Source organism: Nannobrachium achirus, assembly GCF_963921795.1.
Source record: "Nannobrachium achirus genome assembly, chromosome: 16".
In the NCBI taxonomy this organism is placed as follows: Eukaryota; Metazoa; Chordata; class Actinopteri; order Myctophiformes; family Myctophidae; genus Nannobrachium; species Nannobrachium achirus.
The window spans coordinates 44952504-44969107 of record NC_137823.1 but is presented as its reverse complement, the minus strand read 5'-3'; the positions used below and the strand labels follow the sequence as shown (position 1 = coordinate 44969107).

Sequence of the window (16604 nt, the reverse complement as noted above, 5' to 3'; positions counted from 1 at the left end):
ACAATTTGAGAAATAGACAGTGTGAGGACCGTTTTCCTTGTCACTGCAATGGTGCCAGCTCAGTGGCCTTTTGGTTAAGAGTGTCTGCCCTGAGACTGGGAGGTCGGGGTTCGATCCCCGGCCAGGTTATACCAAAGACTCAGGGACCCAGTGCCTCCCTACTTGGCACGCAGCATTAAGCGTTGGATTGGGGGTAAGTCCCTGCGATATACTAGGGTCATGTCCAGGGGGTGAACTTGTACATCAAGCTGCCTCACGCTACAGAAACAGGAGATAGGCTCCTGCCCTATGGGCCTCATGGCTCGACAAGGCTTACTTCACAAGGGAAATGTTTCTTTTATGGTTAAAACATAATTGGGGAATTGGATTTACGGTTAAGAAAAGACTCAGGCTGAGGTTAGTGTTAGGATTAGACATTTAGAGGTAATGTTTAGGATGTAGGATTGGAGTTATCCCTGATTTATACATCTGTCATTTTCAATGCTGTCCTAAAATGTTGATGTCCTCACAATTATAGTAATGCAAACGTATATGTGTTGTGCGTGCCTGCGTGCGTGGGTGTGTGTGTGTGTGTGTGTGCGTGCGCGTGCATGTGTGTGTGTATGTGTATGTGTCTGCACACCATATGCAATATGCATTTCTTGATTACATAACTCCAGGGTTGAAGGCAGGGTTTGGCCAGGGGAACCTGCAAAGAGAAAACTACTCCATTCATTTATCTGGGTTTGGGATGTATAAGCCGCAGCTGGATGATGAAATACAACAGCAACACTCCAGCACACGCCCACCTACGGAATGCCTAGATACCCAAACCCATTCGACCAATCGCCACGCAGAGCCCGGGGACTAGTTCAGCCGCGGAGCGCAATTGGCCCCGGCTTTAGAAAACAAACCGGAGCCAGCCAGCGAGCGTGCTCGTTTAATCACGTACGCCAGTCCGAGTAATTGGATTTCTTGAATGACCTCACAGGTGTGTGCACCGTGCATGGCAACAGCCAAGGCAAAGTGCATTACATTGCAGTGGAGCCACCGATCTGACTCCTACTGTATGTCGGCGGCTCGGAGCCCTCTTTATGTTATGATTCCGTCGTATTTGGATTTACAAACAGACAAATGTGAAATGTTCATTTCCGCCCACGCGCCATCCAGGGCATGCAGGGATCTATCTGTTTATGTTTATTTCTACCTTCTTGTCTCCTAGATCAGTGGTTCCCAAACCTTTTATCTCGAGACCCAAGAGAGAGACGTTAAAGACGTTTGGCGGGGCCAGATCTACAAGCTCACAACGCGGCGCGAAGCACACGAAGCTCCGCGTTGTGAGCTTGTAGATCGGCTATTTTCACTACTTCTGAAACATTTGCTTTCTAATTTATGGAATATCTTAGATTTTATTTTTTATTTTATTCATGAAATTATTATTATTATTTTTTGACATTTGACATTGACATTTACCCGGCCGTGACCCATACAAATGTGTCCACGAACCCCCACAAATGGGTCCCGACCTTGTGTTTGGGAACCAGTGTTCCAGATTCAAGGGATAGAGGGGATAAAGCAGCAAAAACGGATAGATATAGATGGGGGAGGGGGGCAAAAGTAAAGAGGGAAGAAAGAGGTAAGAAAGAAGAGAAATATAGGGAGTGAGAGAGAGAGAGAGAGAGAGAGAGAGAGAGAGAGAGAGAGAGAGAGAGATTCCTAGCGTGGTTGCTGACAGTGATTAATTGTTCCCACATGTTGCTGACGGACAAAAAGGCCTCTGTGTTCCTGAGCTCTGGCTGCAGCTGGTGTGTCCACACACACGCGCACACACACACACGCACGCACGCACGCACGCACGCACGCACGCACGCACGCACGCACGCACGCACGCACGCACACACACACACACACACACACACACACACACACACACACACACACACACATACACAGCTGGCCTGTTCATTTAAGACAGTGAGGTAAAAGGGGCGCTGGGAGGATCCAGAGATGGAGAGGACACGCTACAAAAAGAAACGACGCCCACCCCAACAAACAGAGAAAAACAGTAGAACAGAGAGAGAGAGAGAGAGAGAGAGAGAGAGAGAGAGAGAGAGAGAGAGAGAGAGAGAGAGAGAATGTGCGTGTGTGCGTGTGTGTATATGTGTGTGTATATACAAGGAATCTGTCAGTTCCATATTAAATGGTAACTGGGCGGGAAAGAGAGCAATATCAGTGTTGTTATCCCCTTGAAGAGTGTTGCCTCGAGCTCTGTGTGTGTGTGCGCGTGCGCGCGCGCGTGTGTGTGTGTGTGTGTGTGTGTGTGTGTGTGTGTGTATGCATCCTGAAAAGTGAGCGCTCCTGGCAGCCAGAGTAGGGGGTTATGAATCAGGGCTGCTGTCTCGGTGAGCTGTTTTTCTTAATGGGCTTCAGGACTCTAACCCAGAAGACACGAGTCGGTGTAGTAAACACAGTTCCACTCCCTCTGTGGCGCACGCATGCACGCACGCACGCACGCACGCACGCACGCGCACACACACACACACACACACACACACCCGTGTAAACATCCATACCGGGTTGGGTTAATATTCTTGGAACAGGTGAATCCAATTAGGAGCTGGATAATCCCGCCTAAATTGATTTTCAGTAATAATTTAACTCTTGAGAGTGTACAAATGCCATTTGGGTGCATGTTTACACTCTCTGAGTTAAATGAGGCGACTGTTCCTAGAAGATATTGTGAAAGCCTCCAGAGACCAGAGATATCATCTCAAGTATATTTTTTTTCTGAGAAAGAGGCTGATGTAAAGGGAGGGGTGGACTCAGACATAATGATTTTGTTTACCCTTTGTCACTGTCAAACGTTTTCTCTCTCCTTTTTGCACCCTCCTTCCATCATTCCCTGCACGTGCATTTTAGTCAGTTGTAAAATATCGCGAATAATCGTGATATGAAATTTTCATATCGTCCCATCCCTAATCACGATACTTCAAACTTTTGCCTCTGTTACGATGAATGAATAGTTATACGCGTTGTAGATTGCCTATTTAAAACTATTAAAAAAAAGAAAATGCTTCTTGATTATTCAGTTAACCCACATGCGCAAGATTACAATAAGTGAATCAGAGGTTCGCTTTCGATATGTTTTTGTTTAATTTCCCCAGCCCTCTATTAACTCCCGCCGCTATTTACTGTACATGGTTAGGGCAGCTGGAAGTATTTAGGTGTGTGAGTGTTTGTGTGTTCTTTTTTTGTCTAATAAACAGCCTTATGTCATGGCTCCAGAGATGCTGGCGTGAGGAGGGTAAACACCGTTCCCCGTGGTATTCCTTAAGGCTGATTTATACCTAGTTGCACACCAGTGTCACGCACCGAAATAGCTGACCTACAAGCTCACAACACGTCACAACCATCTAGTGCCTGCATGCTTCCTTAGATTCATGTCAGTCGACTCACACACACACACACACACACACACACACACACACACACTCACACACACACACACACACACACACACACACACACACACTAGGCCAGTCATTCTAAGCTAAAAGAAAATGGGATTTTTACTCCTGACCCACTGTTAGGGAACCACTGCCATACGGTATCTACAAAAGGTGTGCGTGTGCATGCGCACAAGGTCATACTTAAGTTCAGTATGTAAGCTTCCTTCTCTTTGCCACGTGAGAGAGCTCATTGCAGACCCGCCAGTTTCCCCCCTTTATTGGACCGTCTGTGACCAGAATAACAGTCCAGGCCCAATCAACTGTAAACCATAACCCTGGGCGATCCGAAGACAAGGCTGGTTGGTGGAAAACGAAAAAAAGAAAGAAATATTTTGGCTTGCATCGATTTGAGTCCCAGGAATCTGCCTCGTTTTTCGGGGAGGGAGAACATTGTACATTATGGGTTGAAAAAGTTCCGATGGTAAAATGAGTGCATGTTTTGCATGGCGGTTGGATTGTTTATATGGGAGGATATAGCATAGCCTCAGTGTCCCTGGGGGCCCACAGGGGCCATGGGGGCCCAGACAGGGGCCATGTGTTTCAGGAACAACAGGCTCGGAGGAAGGAGCGCACCAGCGGGGAGGAGGAGGGCACATTATAATAATGCTGTATGTTTATGTAATCCTCTAGTGCAATACGTTTGACAAAACTGTAACATGAGGAGAGTTCTTTTGCTTTCAGCTCCGAAACACAGGGTGTGTTCTTGGTTGACCAATCAGGTCCCCTCCGGCCTGGTCCCCTCCGGCCTATGGGATCCCTGGACTCACTGCGTTTAGAGCTTGTAGATCTGCTGTTCATTTTTGGCAAATGTTCCCCCCCAGAATAGTCATAATGGGGTTTCAGGTGGTTAATCCGTTAGCACATGAAGAGGCTGTTATTGTAGTTGGAGGCCATCTGTAGCTGTTGGAGAGTGGGAGGCAAACCATTACAATGTGTCAACTGACAATGCTCTTTTTCTACATCTCTGAATTCATATATGAGCATTTGATGCTCTTTTGTGTTTGTGTGGGTGTGTGTTTTGACATGTGTGTGTACCCGTCATTATACTATCACTAGCCCTTACCCGTTCAAAGATATGAGCTCCGAAATGATGTGCAGTGTGTGGGTTATGGGATGTGCACTGTGCACACATATGAGGGATGGAAAGTAACTTTAACTGGTGCTTGCATGATAATATGTAGGAGCATCAATGTAAGAAATACCCGTTTGGTTTAATGGCTACAGAGATACTGTGTACCGATCTGCATGATTTTTGGACAAAATCTGTAACAGGGCCAGACAACCGACCCCCCCCCCCCCCCACCCGACCCACACACACACACACACACACACACACACACACACACACACACACACACACACACACACACACAGCTGGTTAAACATGTTGCCTCATGCTAGATGCAGAATAGATATGCCTCAAGCTAGATGCAGAATATATATAGATACACCATAAACATGCTAATATACAGCATATGATTTGTGAAAGTGACAAACGGGCTTCACAGTTATGTCAGGTGTGTTCATATGCTAATGGTGATGCGATTTCAGATCAATTGCTCCAGCCACTGAGGAGAAACGCTGTGACAGACAGACAGACAGACAGACAGACACTCACTCAGACAGACATTTGGAAAATGATATGTTTGATAGTGGCCCAATGGTATGAAATCATGACAGCTCAAGCAACCAGATGGCGTGTGTGTGTGTGTGTGTGTGTGTGTGTGTGTGTGTGTGTGTGTGTGTGTGTGTGTGTGTGTGCATGTGTGCGTGTGTACCGTATACATGGTGTGTCCAGATGGACATGCACGTGGCTGTCATTCACAGTAGTAAGTAGGAGTTTAGAGTCTAATAGTTGGTGTCATGGCGGCTGTTCCTCTTTCCGTCACCGCTCGCTCTTTCATGGAACACTGAACCCAGGCCCCTCATGGGTTATAAATCCAGTGCGCTAATCCATCATTTAAAACACTGGTATAATTAAAGGGCACCCGGGGTAATGGCCCGGGGATAGACAGACACGTGTCAGTTAGACAACATAACATCACGTCATAAAAACACGAATAGGCATTTGGGCTTTTGTGACCAATGTAATTTTCCATATGGTGTTGAATGTGACCCAGCCCTGTGACATCAGTCTTAAGTCCCTGTTGCTTCCTTAATGACGTGTCACACCCACAAAACAAGACGACCTCGCTCGAACAACTCCCCTGCCCTCTGCCTATATCCAGTCCTTCTACAGCTAGACATTCGTTTACATTGTAGCCAACACGGCAATATGCTGTGACATCGATGTCAGTGGTTTTCAACCCTTTTCATATCAAGGGCCAGTGGCGGAAAAAGTACTAAATCTTTTTACTTGAGTAAAAGTATCAATACTGCAATGTAGAAATTCCATTACAAGTAAAAGTCCAGAATTCAAAATGTACTTGAGTAAAAGTATGAAAGTATTGGCATCAAAATGTACTTAAAGTATCATAAGTAAAAGTAGAAAATGTTTGAAAATGTTTTGAAAAACGCGCCGCAATGCGACACGTTGTGAGCTTGTAGATCGGCTATTTTCAAATAGCCACGGTATAGAATAGGGCTAAAGTGCATTAATGTATGTTTTATAATATAATGATTTATATCTGCAAAGTAACTACAGTAGTAAAGTTTTCAAATAATTGTAGTGGAGTAAAAGTACAATATTTGGATCTGAGATGTAGTGGAGTAGAAGTACTGAAAACTGGAAATACTCAAGTAATGTACAAATACCTCAAAACTGTACTTAAGTACATGTACTTAGTTACTTTACACCACTGTCAAGGTCCATTATTTATTCTGCATTTGAGCCACAGAACACCATTTGAAGAGATTTTGCCTCTCAGACCAATTTTGTTATCGTTGGATATGATTTTTTCCCCATGTTTTCTGCTATACTTAATTGTGTCAGACTTCATATAAATTAACTAATGCAGGTGTTTCACCCTTGAGAGAGTAAAATCCATTTTACACTCTCAAGAGAGTGTAAAATCTATAAGGATCCATTTGGTTACCAGCTCTTCATCATTTAGCAGGGGACCACCAGGAACATTCTCAAGGACTACTGGTGTTCCCTGGGTTGAAAACCACTGATCTATGCAATCCAGAGTTCATTGTCTCGTAATGACATTTGAAGATTTGTTAAAACACTCAAGCCCTATTTGCGGGAAATAGACGATCTACAATCTCACAACTGAAAAGCAGCAGTTTTAGCTGTTTTTGAAAGGTGTTGGAATTGATTGATTGATTGAAGAATTTATTAGAAGTTTGCAATAGAAAAAAGTTTCATGACAGTACAAATCACTGGTACAAGGTCAACTAAAAGGAGATCCTAGAAAGCAGAGGCTTATTTCCACAGGAACCACACTTTAAGTATCTCATATAAACTATATGCATTTTTGGCCTATAACGACGTGCCCAAAATAGGGCAGCATTGGAAGTGGTTAAAAGGAAAGATGTCTCTTTGGAAGTTACTCCTTTCATTGTAACCGAATCCTCCAGGCCATGCAAAGACACATTTCTAGCTGTCACATTAGGATTCTTTATCTGAGCTTTAGATAATACATGCAGGACAGGTGATACATTTCAGAGTGGAAAAGCACATCTTCAACTTGATAAATCGTCGTCTGAAAAACCTGCAGCGGTGATCAACAAGTGTTGCCGTAACAGGAGGCATTCCACTGCAGTCGGGGATTGGGCTGTTCATACTGTACGCCGCTCTGTTCTATACTGTAAACAAAGCAGTCATAAGAAAGGCGCCTCAGCCTTTTCTTTGTTTGAGAACCTGTTTCCCCGCAATGAGTCTCCTGGGTGCTCCTCATGAAGAAGCCCAGGGCTGATCAATAAACACCAGCGGTGACTCACACACGCACACAGACACACGATATGACACAGGCTTCAAAACACGCAAGCTTACGCAACTCCGCAAGGGGGGTCCTTTTGTATGTGTCATTCATAATCGAGCAGTGCTGCTTTGTTTCACCACCGACGCACTCTGTCTTTTTCTCTCATTCACAAACATAAGCCAGCTACAATGGGAACAACGGTGACACCGCATACTGTATGTTTTCACTCTTGCTGTCATGTATTTAGTGAATGAACAAGTAATTGAAGAGTTTGGTCTGCTGTGTTGCTTTTACAGCATTACAGTTGTTGCCTAGAGCAGCGATTTATCATGCTGTCTAATCATTACCCCCAACTCAGTGGGTGGTTTATTAATCAATACCCTTGGACTTAATGAGAGCTATTCTTTGAATGGTACATTAGCAAATGCACAAGAATAGAACTGATCAATATTAATGACAGGCTATTGTAAGAGCAATTGTTCCAAAATGATTTTGTACACACGACTTACACCATTGGTCCTCAAAGTGGGGTCTGGGGACCCCCAGGGGTCCTTGAGGAAGTTCCAGGGGGTCTCCAGCTAAATGATAGTTAGGAACTTATCGGTCTGTAACTCAGAGAGTGTACAAATGGAACCAAATGGATGCTAACCGGGTCCATTTGGTTCCATTTGTACACTCTCAATGTCAAACTGGGGGTCCCTGAAATTAAAATAGTTGAAAATCACTGCTAGACGATCAAATAGGAGTCCACGGGCTAACAAAGTCAATTTGGGGGTCCTCGACATGAAAAAGTTTGAGAAGCACTGACTCACACAGTCCTCTCTCTCTCCCTGTCCCACTTTCTTTCTCCCCTGACAGAACTCCATCCGGCACAACCTGTCCCTGCACAGCCGCTTCATCCGCGTCCAGAACGAGGGCACGGGGAAGAGCTCCTGGTGGATGATCAACCCGGAGGGCGGCAAGGGCGGCAAGGCCCCGCGGCGGCGCGCCGTCTCCATGGACAACAGCAACAAGTACACTAAGTCCGCCCGGGGCCGCGCCGCCAAGAAGAAGGCGGCGCTGCAGGCGGCAGCGGCTGTGGCCGGGGGGGAAGGCGGCGGGGACAGCAGCCCCTCGGGCCTGTCCAAGTGGCCCGGCAGCCCCACGTCACGCAGCAGCGAGGAGCTGGACACCTGGACCGACTTCCGCTCGCGCACCAACTCCAACGCCAGCACGCTGAGCGGCCGCCTCTCGCCCATCCTGGCCAACCCCGAGCTGGACGAGGTGCCCGACGATGAGGTGCCGCCGCTCTCGCCCATGCTCTACTCCAGCCCTGGCCGAGCGCTGTCCCCCGGCACCGCCCCCGTCGCGGCCAGCGCAAAGGCCCCGCCGGCCGAGCTGCCTCGCCTGGCCGACCTGGCGGGCACCATGAACCTGAACGAAGGACTGACCGACGACCTGATGGACGAGCTGCTGGACAACATCAACCTGGTGTCCTCCGCTACGGTGCCGGCCGCCTCCAGGGGTTCCTCAGGGTTCATCTTCGGGACCAAGCCCAACGGGCTGGGCTCGCCTTCCTCCGCCCCGTCTCCCGTCGCCGCCTCTCCCTCCAACGGCGGAGGCAGCGGCTACAGCAACTCCATCTTCGGGCCCCACCCGGCGGCCTCCTCCCTGCGTCCGTCCCCCATGCAGACCATCCAGGAGAACAAGCAGACGTCCTTCTCCAGCATCTCCCGCTTCGGCAGCCAGACCCTGCAGGACCTGCTCAACTCGGACGGCGGCCACAGCCACAGCGACGTCATGATGACCCAGTCCGACCCGCTCATGTCCCAGGCCAGCGCCGCCGCCGTCGTCTCCCAGAACTCCCGCCGGAGCCTCCTGCTCCGCAGCGACCCCATGATGAGCTTCGGGGGCACGGCGGGGAGCGTCCAGGGCGTCCAGGGGGGGCTGCTGCTGCACAGCAACAACCATAACCAGAGCGCACTGAGGTCCCTGAACGGCGGCTTCAGCCTCAACGAGGCCAACGCCCTGGCCAACGCCAAGCAGCAGCTGCTGCACTCCCCGCTGGGGGGGAACGGCTCCTCCTCCATGCAGATCGACTCCTCCATCTTCCTGAACGGGACGGCGGGCAGCGTCGGTGTTGGGGGGATCTGCCCCGACCGCTTCCCCGCCGACCTGGACCTGGACATGTTCAACGGCAGCCTGGAGTGCGACATGGACTCCATCATCAGGAACGAGCTGATGGACCCGGACGGCCTGGACTTTAACTTTGAGTCCCTGGCCAACATGAACGGCGTCGGCAACTTCGCCACCAGCAAGCAGAGCTGGGTACCCGGTTGAGAGCCCCTCTCGGCCCGGGGAGAAGCAGAGCAGGTGTGTATGGCGTTGGTGTGTTTATGTGTGTGTGTGTGTGTGTGTGTGTGTGTGTGTGTGTGTGTGTGTGTGTGTGTGTGTGTGTGTGCGTGTGCGTGTGCGTGTGTGTGTGTGCGTGTGTGCGTGTGCGTTCGTGTGTGTGTGTGCATGCATTTGTGCATGCATGTGTGTGCGCATGTGTGTGTGTGTGTGTGTGTGTGCTTGTGTTTACTTTCAGTCATACAAATCATTTCTAGTGACCTGTAAAAATATGTGGGTGATGTTTTCTGAAATAGTACGGACATTTCAGATGGAGATAACTATATAATATCAGGGAAAACCGGATTTTGCTCATTTAGTGTGGTGAATCACATGTGACAATCATACTGTTATCATTGTCTCCGCAGGTCCGAACTGTAGTGCAAGAGGAGATACAGACACACAACGTCCTTTTTTTGCCAAACCTGCCATCAGCACAACGTGAAACACAAAACCCTCTGTTTACAGAAGACTAACCTGTTCGAGAGCTTTACCGTGGCTCCCACACTGACGATGAACCATGAAACTATTTGACAAAACTCCGTAGACGCAGAACGTCAGCCCTCAAAGCCTCCCGTAAAGACACCACACAAAAGAACTGCTCTCAGAATTATGCAAGTTTCCCTTTGACAACCAGTTGGACAGAGTGTATTGACTGCGAACAGACACAGCACGCTGAGCATCGGACAGACTTTCAGGTGAAACACAAGGACCGAAAGGCAAAGCGTGCGCGGCGCAGTTGTCGCGAAGAAGAAGAAGAAAAAAAAGACAAAATGATAAACAAACGTGATGTGATGTAAATCTAATCCAGTGGTTTTCTGGGATGTGTTATGTTTTGCGAAACTCCCCCTCTGGTTTCGTTCTGTGATTTTAAATGTTCAATGTTTGTTTTTGAACTTCCTGTTTTTATCATTACTTGTTTCTGCATCACACAGGTCTGTGTAAAAAAGTATTGATGTATTGACAAAAAAGGAAAGAGAGGGTGAAGAGTGATATTGCACTCATGGAGCACTCAACATGCACACAACATGCACACACACTGACACCCCCACATTTTGCCCCCCAAATTAGCAAAGCCCTTATAAGTTCTGAATTAACAACATAATTCCATGCACTTCAATTTTTGTTGTATCTTAGGAATTGCTTGATTAGCTCCAATAATTATTAATTATGGTATATTGGAAATGACAATACAATTAGCCGAATACTATAGAAAGATTTCTATCGTTTGTGTGTATCTAACTGTAAAGAAAAGAAAATGTCAGAAGAATAAAATCTCTTTCATGGATATTTTGTACATTATGGGGCAGCAGGGATTTCAAACAAGTGGAAAATCCTAGAAGGAGGGGGAAATAGGCTTTCTTAGCTTTGGTTGGGTTCTGTCGAGGTCGTATAGCACAGCATATTATGTAGCCAAAATAAATACCTGTGTCCTAGGTTTGTGAACATTTCCACACCATAACAGGTGCTATGTAAACAGTGTTGAATCCTGTACTGAGAACGAGCCGTGCATATTCGTTTTTTTCTTTTTTACCCGCAGCCTGCAGAGCCCAAAGCTGAAGCCACAATTGTAGCATGGCGAGATGGAATATATAGGCTGGGAATGAAGCTATACACTAGGCTCGTCCCTCTAGAAGCCATTTTGTTTTTTCAAGCAAAACAATAAGCTATCTGTGTATATTGCCAAATTACTTGAAACAGACAGTAGGAGATGCTGGCAGCCAAATCACACATACATACACGCACACACAAGCGTGCACGCGCGCAACCCACACGCTTACACGTTACACACACACACATTATGTAGAGAAAAAAATAACAGCAGGGATATGTGTTTTAACTCTGCTGTTTTGTTGTTGTGAGTTTGTGGGGCTTGTTATGCATATACAGCAAACACTCAGGGGGAGGAAGACAGAGGTCGCCCCTTCCAAGTAACACCGAGCTCCCATTTTGATGGTATTTAAAACATTTGTTGGCGAAACAATAACGCTTGTGTCGTGAACTTGTAACCTGTGAACTGTCGACCGTTGCGATAAAGAGGAGGGGAGGCGAAGGACGAGTCAGAATCTAGGCTATTCGCCCTCGGTCCGTTCGCCCGGTCCGTCATTTTGTTACATACACACGCACACACACACACACACACACACGCACACGCGCCTACACACACACACACACACACACACACACACACACACACACACACAAATACATCCCTCGTGAATGTGCCTGGTGCTCCTCCAGGTTTACACCTCCTGTATCTCACAAGCGTGTGTTCACGTGTGTGAGTGTTTGTGTGAGCGTGCGTGTGTGTGTGTGTGTAAGTGTTGAACTATACGTTTTTTGTTTTTGAATGGTGTTTCACGCAGATGTGTTACCCCTATTCACTATCCCTCATGGTGCATACAGCACGATCCTTCTGTATGCATGTATGTATTTATGCATTATGAATCATGTGAAATGCATATATACTCACTCTATGTCCTTATATACTCATGTAGTGTACTTGACCCCTTGGCTTTTTTTTCCTTCTTTTTTTTGATACCTCGGGAGATAAGAGTCAAAGAGAGAGGATAAATGATGCGACTTGCCGAGTGGACGGAAGCATTGTTACCAGCGATCTTGTTGTTGAACCAGAGATGTTCCCTTTTTTTAAATTGTGGCTGCCAGTGCCGTCGTTGTAGCCTCCGGAGAAGCCTGGCTGGTACCCCTTCTGTGTCTGGGGGGTAGCTACGTAAAAAAAGGGCTGCCCTGCAGTGTAAAATAGTGTACAGACGTGTGTTTATCACTTTGAGGCCGAGGCAGGTATGTGTGTGTGTGTGTGTGTGTGCGTGTGTGTGTGTGTGGGGTGGTGGGTGGCTGAGTGCGTGCATGCATGGCTGGCCAGAATGATCTACGATACTGTGCAACAGCTTTAGTGCATGATCTGGCTGTTACCTCCTTACTCTTTGCAAAAGGTGCCCAGGCCGGCCTCAACAGAAATTGTAACACGGAGGCACCCTGTGTCTTTTGGAAGCACATTCATAAAACCTAGAGCCACAAACGCAGTGCTGTTTATCCCCTTCCAAAAAATCAGGGCTGACGGATGCACTTGCATGCACCGCTGCCCCACTTTTCGTTGGGTTTATCGTTATGAGTGTACAGTATGTACGTACGTACACTATACTGTATCTTGGTGCCTCCCAACGGACGGATCGCTACCTTCATGGGTGGGTTAATGTCCTGGTCCTTACAGCAGGGAGGAGGTGCTTTCCATGGCACGGATCAAATATCATCTGGCCATGAGCTGGACTTTTGTATACCTAGACGAACCTAGAACCTTCTAGAGCTGCATTTGTGCATTTGTCGCATTCCTGTGTCGGCATGCATGGGGAGTGCAGAGAAACGGAGCAAAACGGCAAAGTGTTTCAACTGATCTGCACTGACTGTAGAAAATATCTGGAACGTTTCCTCTTTACCTGTCCAGGGAAGCAAAGCTATTAATTCTTTACCTGTTTGATTGAATTCATTCGTTCATCTACATCCGCTAAGAACAATGTAGACGAGTGGATGACAGGGGAACTTCTAAAGCCTTCATAAAACCGAGATAAGGATTGTGCAACAGGTGTTACCACTCAATATTAGGGAGTTGTTCCTGATATTTTGTACTCCATGTACTCTTAGGGGGGGTTAGTTTACACCTAGTCGTAGTGGGACAGGCCTTCCACACATGCACTCACTGCGGACGGCTTCATTCAGGGAGACAACTCATTGTCAGAAGACTCGTCTCATGCCCAACACACACACACACACACACACACACACACACACACACACACACACACACACACACGCACGCACGCATAAACCACAACAAAAACCCCATGCGGACATTTTACACGATGGGAAAAGCTAAAACATGCTAATCGAAGAAACGTACCACTAGATACCTTTGTCACTTCCTGGCAGGGGTCATCGCCATGTTGTCTTGTGGCGGACATTTTTGGCAATTCTTTTTTTTTCTTCTTTTTTTTTGCCTCGGACATACAAAATGAGAAGACAATAATATTAACAGAAACACACAAATAAATAGCCCTGAATAACCATAACAGGTCTGTAACACCGAGAGTGTACAAATGGAACCAAACGGATCCTTACAGGTCCATTTGGTTCTTATTTGCACACTCAGTGTTATGGGTGGTCCTTGCAAATAAAACGTTTGAGAACCACTAGTACTAGTTGGTCTCCTAATATGTGTCATAGTAAATAAGTGTCATATATATTCTGAAGAAAACCTGGAGACTTGACATTCAGTAATTGGGTCGTTGTATGATGAAAATAAGAACATAATAATATATGGTGTGTAAAAAAGAAAATCTAGGATTTGCCTCGGACAAAACAAGTCTTGCCACGGACGGGGGCGTCACACCAAATTCTGGGCCCTGGGTACAAGGATTCACTGCGGGCCCCCCATGAATGTTAACTATTGAAAAATAGCAGATATACAAGCTCACAGCGCGGCACCGAGTGCCGCGCTGCGAGCTTGTAGATCTGCTATTTTTGAAAAATTGTGAAAATGTGTGCAAAGAAGCGTATGTTTCCATGTCAGTGGTGCTCAAACTTTTTCATGTCAAGGACCCCCATCTCACAATATTTAGTTCCAGGGACCCCCCAGAAGCAAAATTTGATTTTTGAATTTTACAAATGTTCGCTTCAAAAATACATATATTCAAAGATTTGCACACATTTTCACGACTTTTCAAAAATAGCTTTTTTCAATAGCTAAAGTTACTAGGGCCCCTCCACCTTGGGCCCTAGTAACTCAGTCCCACTTCCCCCCCACCTTGTGACGCCCCTGGCCACGGACACATACTGTATGTCTGCATGTGTGCGGACATGTTGATGACCCCTGCTTCCTGGACCTCTGTGTGTGTTGTTCATCTTCTCCTCAGCCAGCCCAGCTCCCTTCTCCATGCCCTCATGTCATCCCTGAACCCCCCGCCCCTTTCAACTTAACCCTTTAGTAATCTTTGCTTCTTCTCGACTTCTTCTCGATGTTTAGTGGGTATTTCTCCTGTGTATTCCATTTTGAATTGTAATCTAGTTTGTATAAGAAATGGTGCGCATGTAAATAAAGCTTGGTGAGGCTCCACAACCGTTCTGTGTTTGTTGTCTTTTCCATGAATTCATGAGATCACGTGATTTATTTTATAGAGAAACAGGTGTGTCGCTTACCTCTTATTTTGTAGGATATCTCTGACCATTTAAAGACCAACGTTGTTGTTTGATAAATGATCATGCAACTTACAGTGCACTGACCATGTACCATACTTCACTCTGGCAAAGAGCGTAAATGCCTAAAATGTAACTTACATTCCTCCTTACAGCAGGAGTGTGGTACACTACAAGCCATTCTTCTCAAGCACTATTCTTGCTCCAATGGTGCAACATTTCAACTGCATGAGATCTGAAACAGTGTGTAAAGCAGTGTGTATATTTGAACCATTCTTTTTTCAAATATGTAACCATGAGGCCGGCTAAATTACATTGATTTTATTGTTGGATGACACTGTTGCTAAATGAATATAACAGATTTTCCAAATGACAAATGAGCGTTGTGTATCTTTGCACGTCCAGCAAATAAATCAACCTCTCCTGTCAAGTCTTCTGGGGAATCCAAACAGTAAGAGCAACTGTGTGTTGTTCCGCTCCAGTTTCTGGAAGTCCTCAATAGTTACACAAGAGTTTGTTTTGTACATCCAACATATAGAGCACTCTGATACCTGACACCGGGCTTGAGTACTTTTCCTCGGTTATTGCAACAGAACACAGTGTTGTTTTTGACAGCAAATTTTGATTTCGTTTTAGTCATAGTCTTTTGAATAAAATGTCATTTAGTTTTAGTCATAATTTAGTCGACTATATATCATAAGATTTTAGGCGACTAATTCTACAGTTGATTTAGTCAACTAAAATATATTTTGGCAGGCCCTGATGGCATTGTAATGGCTGATTTTACACGTGCTGTTGCGTGCTGAAAATAGCCGATCTACAAGCTCACATGTGAGCTTGTAGATCTGCTATTTTCAGCAGGCAACACCTGAGAGCAACCAAACATAACATGACTCTTCTCCACTAGTCCCTCCCTAACGTTTTGGTCTAGTTTTTATTTTGTTGACGAAATTGTCAATATATTTAGTCATAGTTTTTGTCATCACAGCTTAGTTTTTATTTCGTTTTTATTTCGTTTTCGTCAGTGAAAAAACGCAGTCGACAAACATTTTTCGTCATAGTTTTAGTCGACGAAATCAACTGTTGCGACATAAGGACAAAGCAGAGAGGGGGAACAGTTGGAGGTTGGAGTGTAGCACCATGCCAAAGCCTTCCTGTCAAGGCCGGAATCTCCCCAACTCACTGGTCTAACACACCCAGGCCTGACACGGCTTGGCCGGGCTTACCATATTGACACTCCCTGCTATGTTCCCTTCCTGCCTCCCTGTTCCTTCACACTCAGGACAGCCAGTACAGGACTTTCTGTCTGTTGTATAACGTCATAAAGAGGATTCCTCGCACAATTAGCCCTCGCGCGTGTGTGTGTACAGTACGTGTTTGAGTATCACTTGCATAGCCCAATGAAAGAAATCCCTACCCACCGCCAAAGTCTCTCTTCTTCGCTAACACCCTACTCTCCCAGCTCTTGGATATTTTGTTGGTATAGCCAATATATACAATCATAGACATGAACACCAACATTCTTCAAAGCAGAAAGCACCATCTCTAAATTAAACACATTTTGCTATTGCCTTCTCAATTTGCTAAGACAGACATGCATTGTGTGCTGAGCTCCTAGACAACTGTTTGTCATTGTTACCCACCCCGTGACATGTCTACCAGAGTGACGGTT

General features: G+C 46.2%; 1 protein-coding gene across 2 annotated transcripts in view; it reads left to right on the top strand.

The window, feature by feature from the left end:
• LOC308301219 (forkhead box protein O3-like) overlaps positions 1–14843 on the top strand; it is a 68343-nt gene extending 53500 nt beyond the window's left edge. The window contains exons 3-5 of one of the 2 annotated variants that reach the window (XR_013962859.1): positions 8213–9706; positions 10093–14178; positions 14250–14843. Coding sequence is in view for 1 of the 2 variants with exons in the window: in XM_080745119.1 (XP_080601245.1) it covers positions 8213–9673 (1461 nt within the window). In the remaining variant the exon portion in view is untranslated. Of the gene's footprint in view, positions 1–8212; positions 9707–10092 lie in introns of both variants that reach the window. The other variant, XM_080745119.1, reaches the window with a different exon arrangement.
• Positions 14844–16604: the final 1761 nt, after the last annotated feature.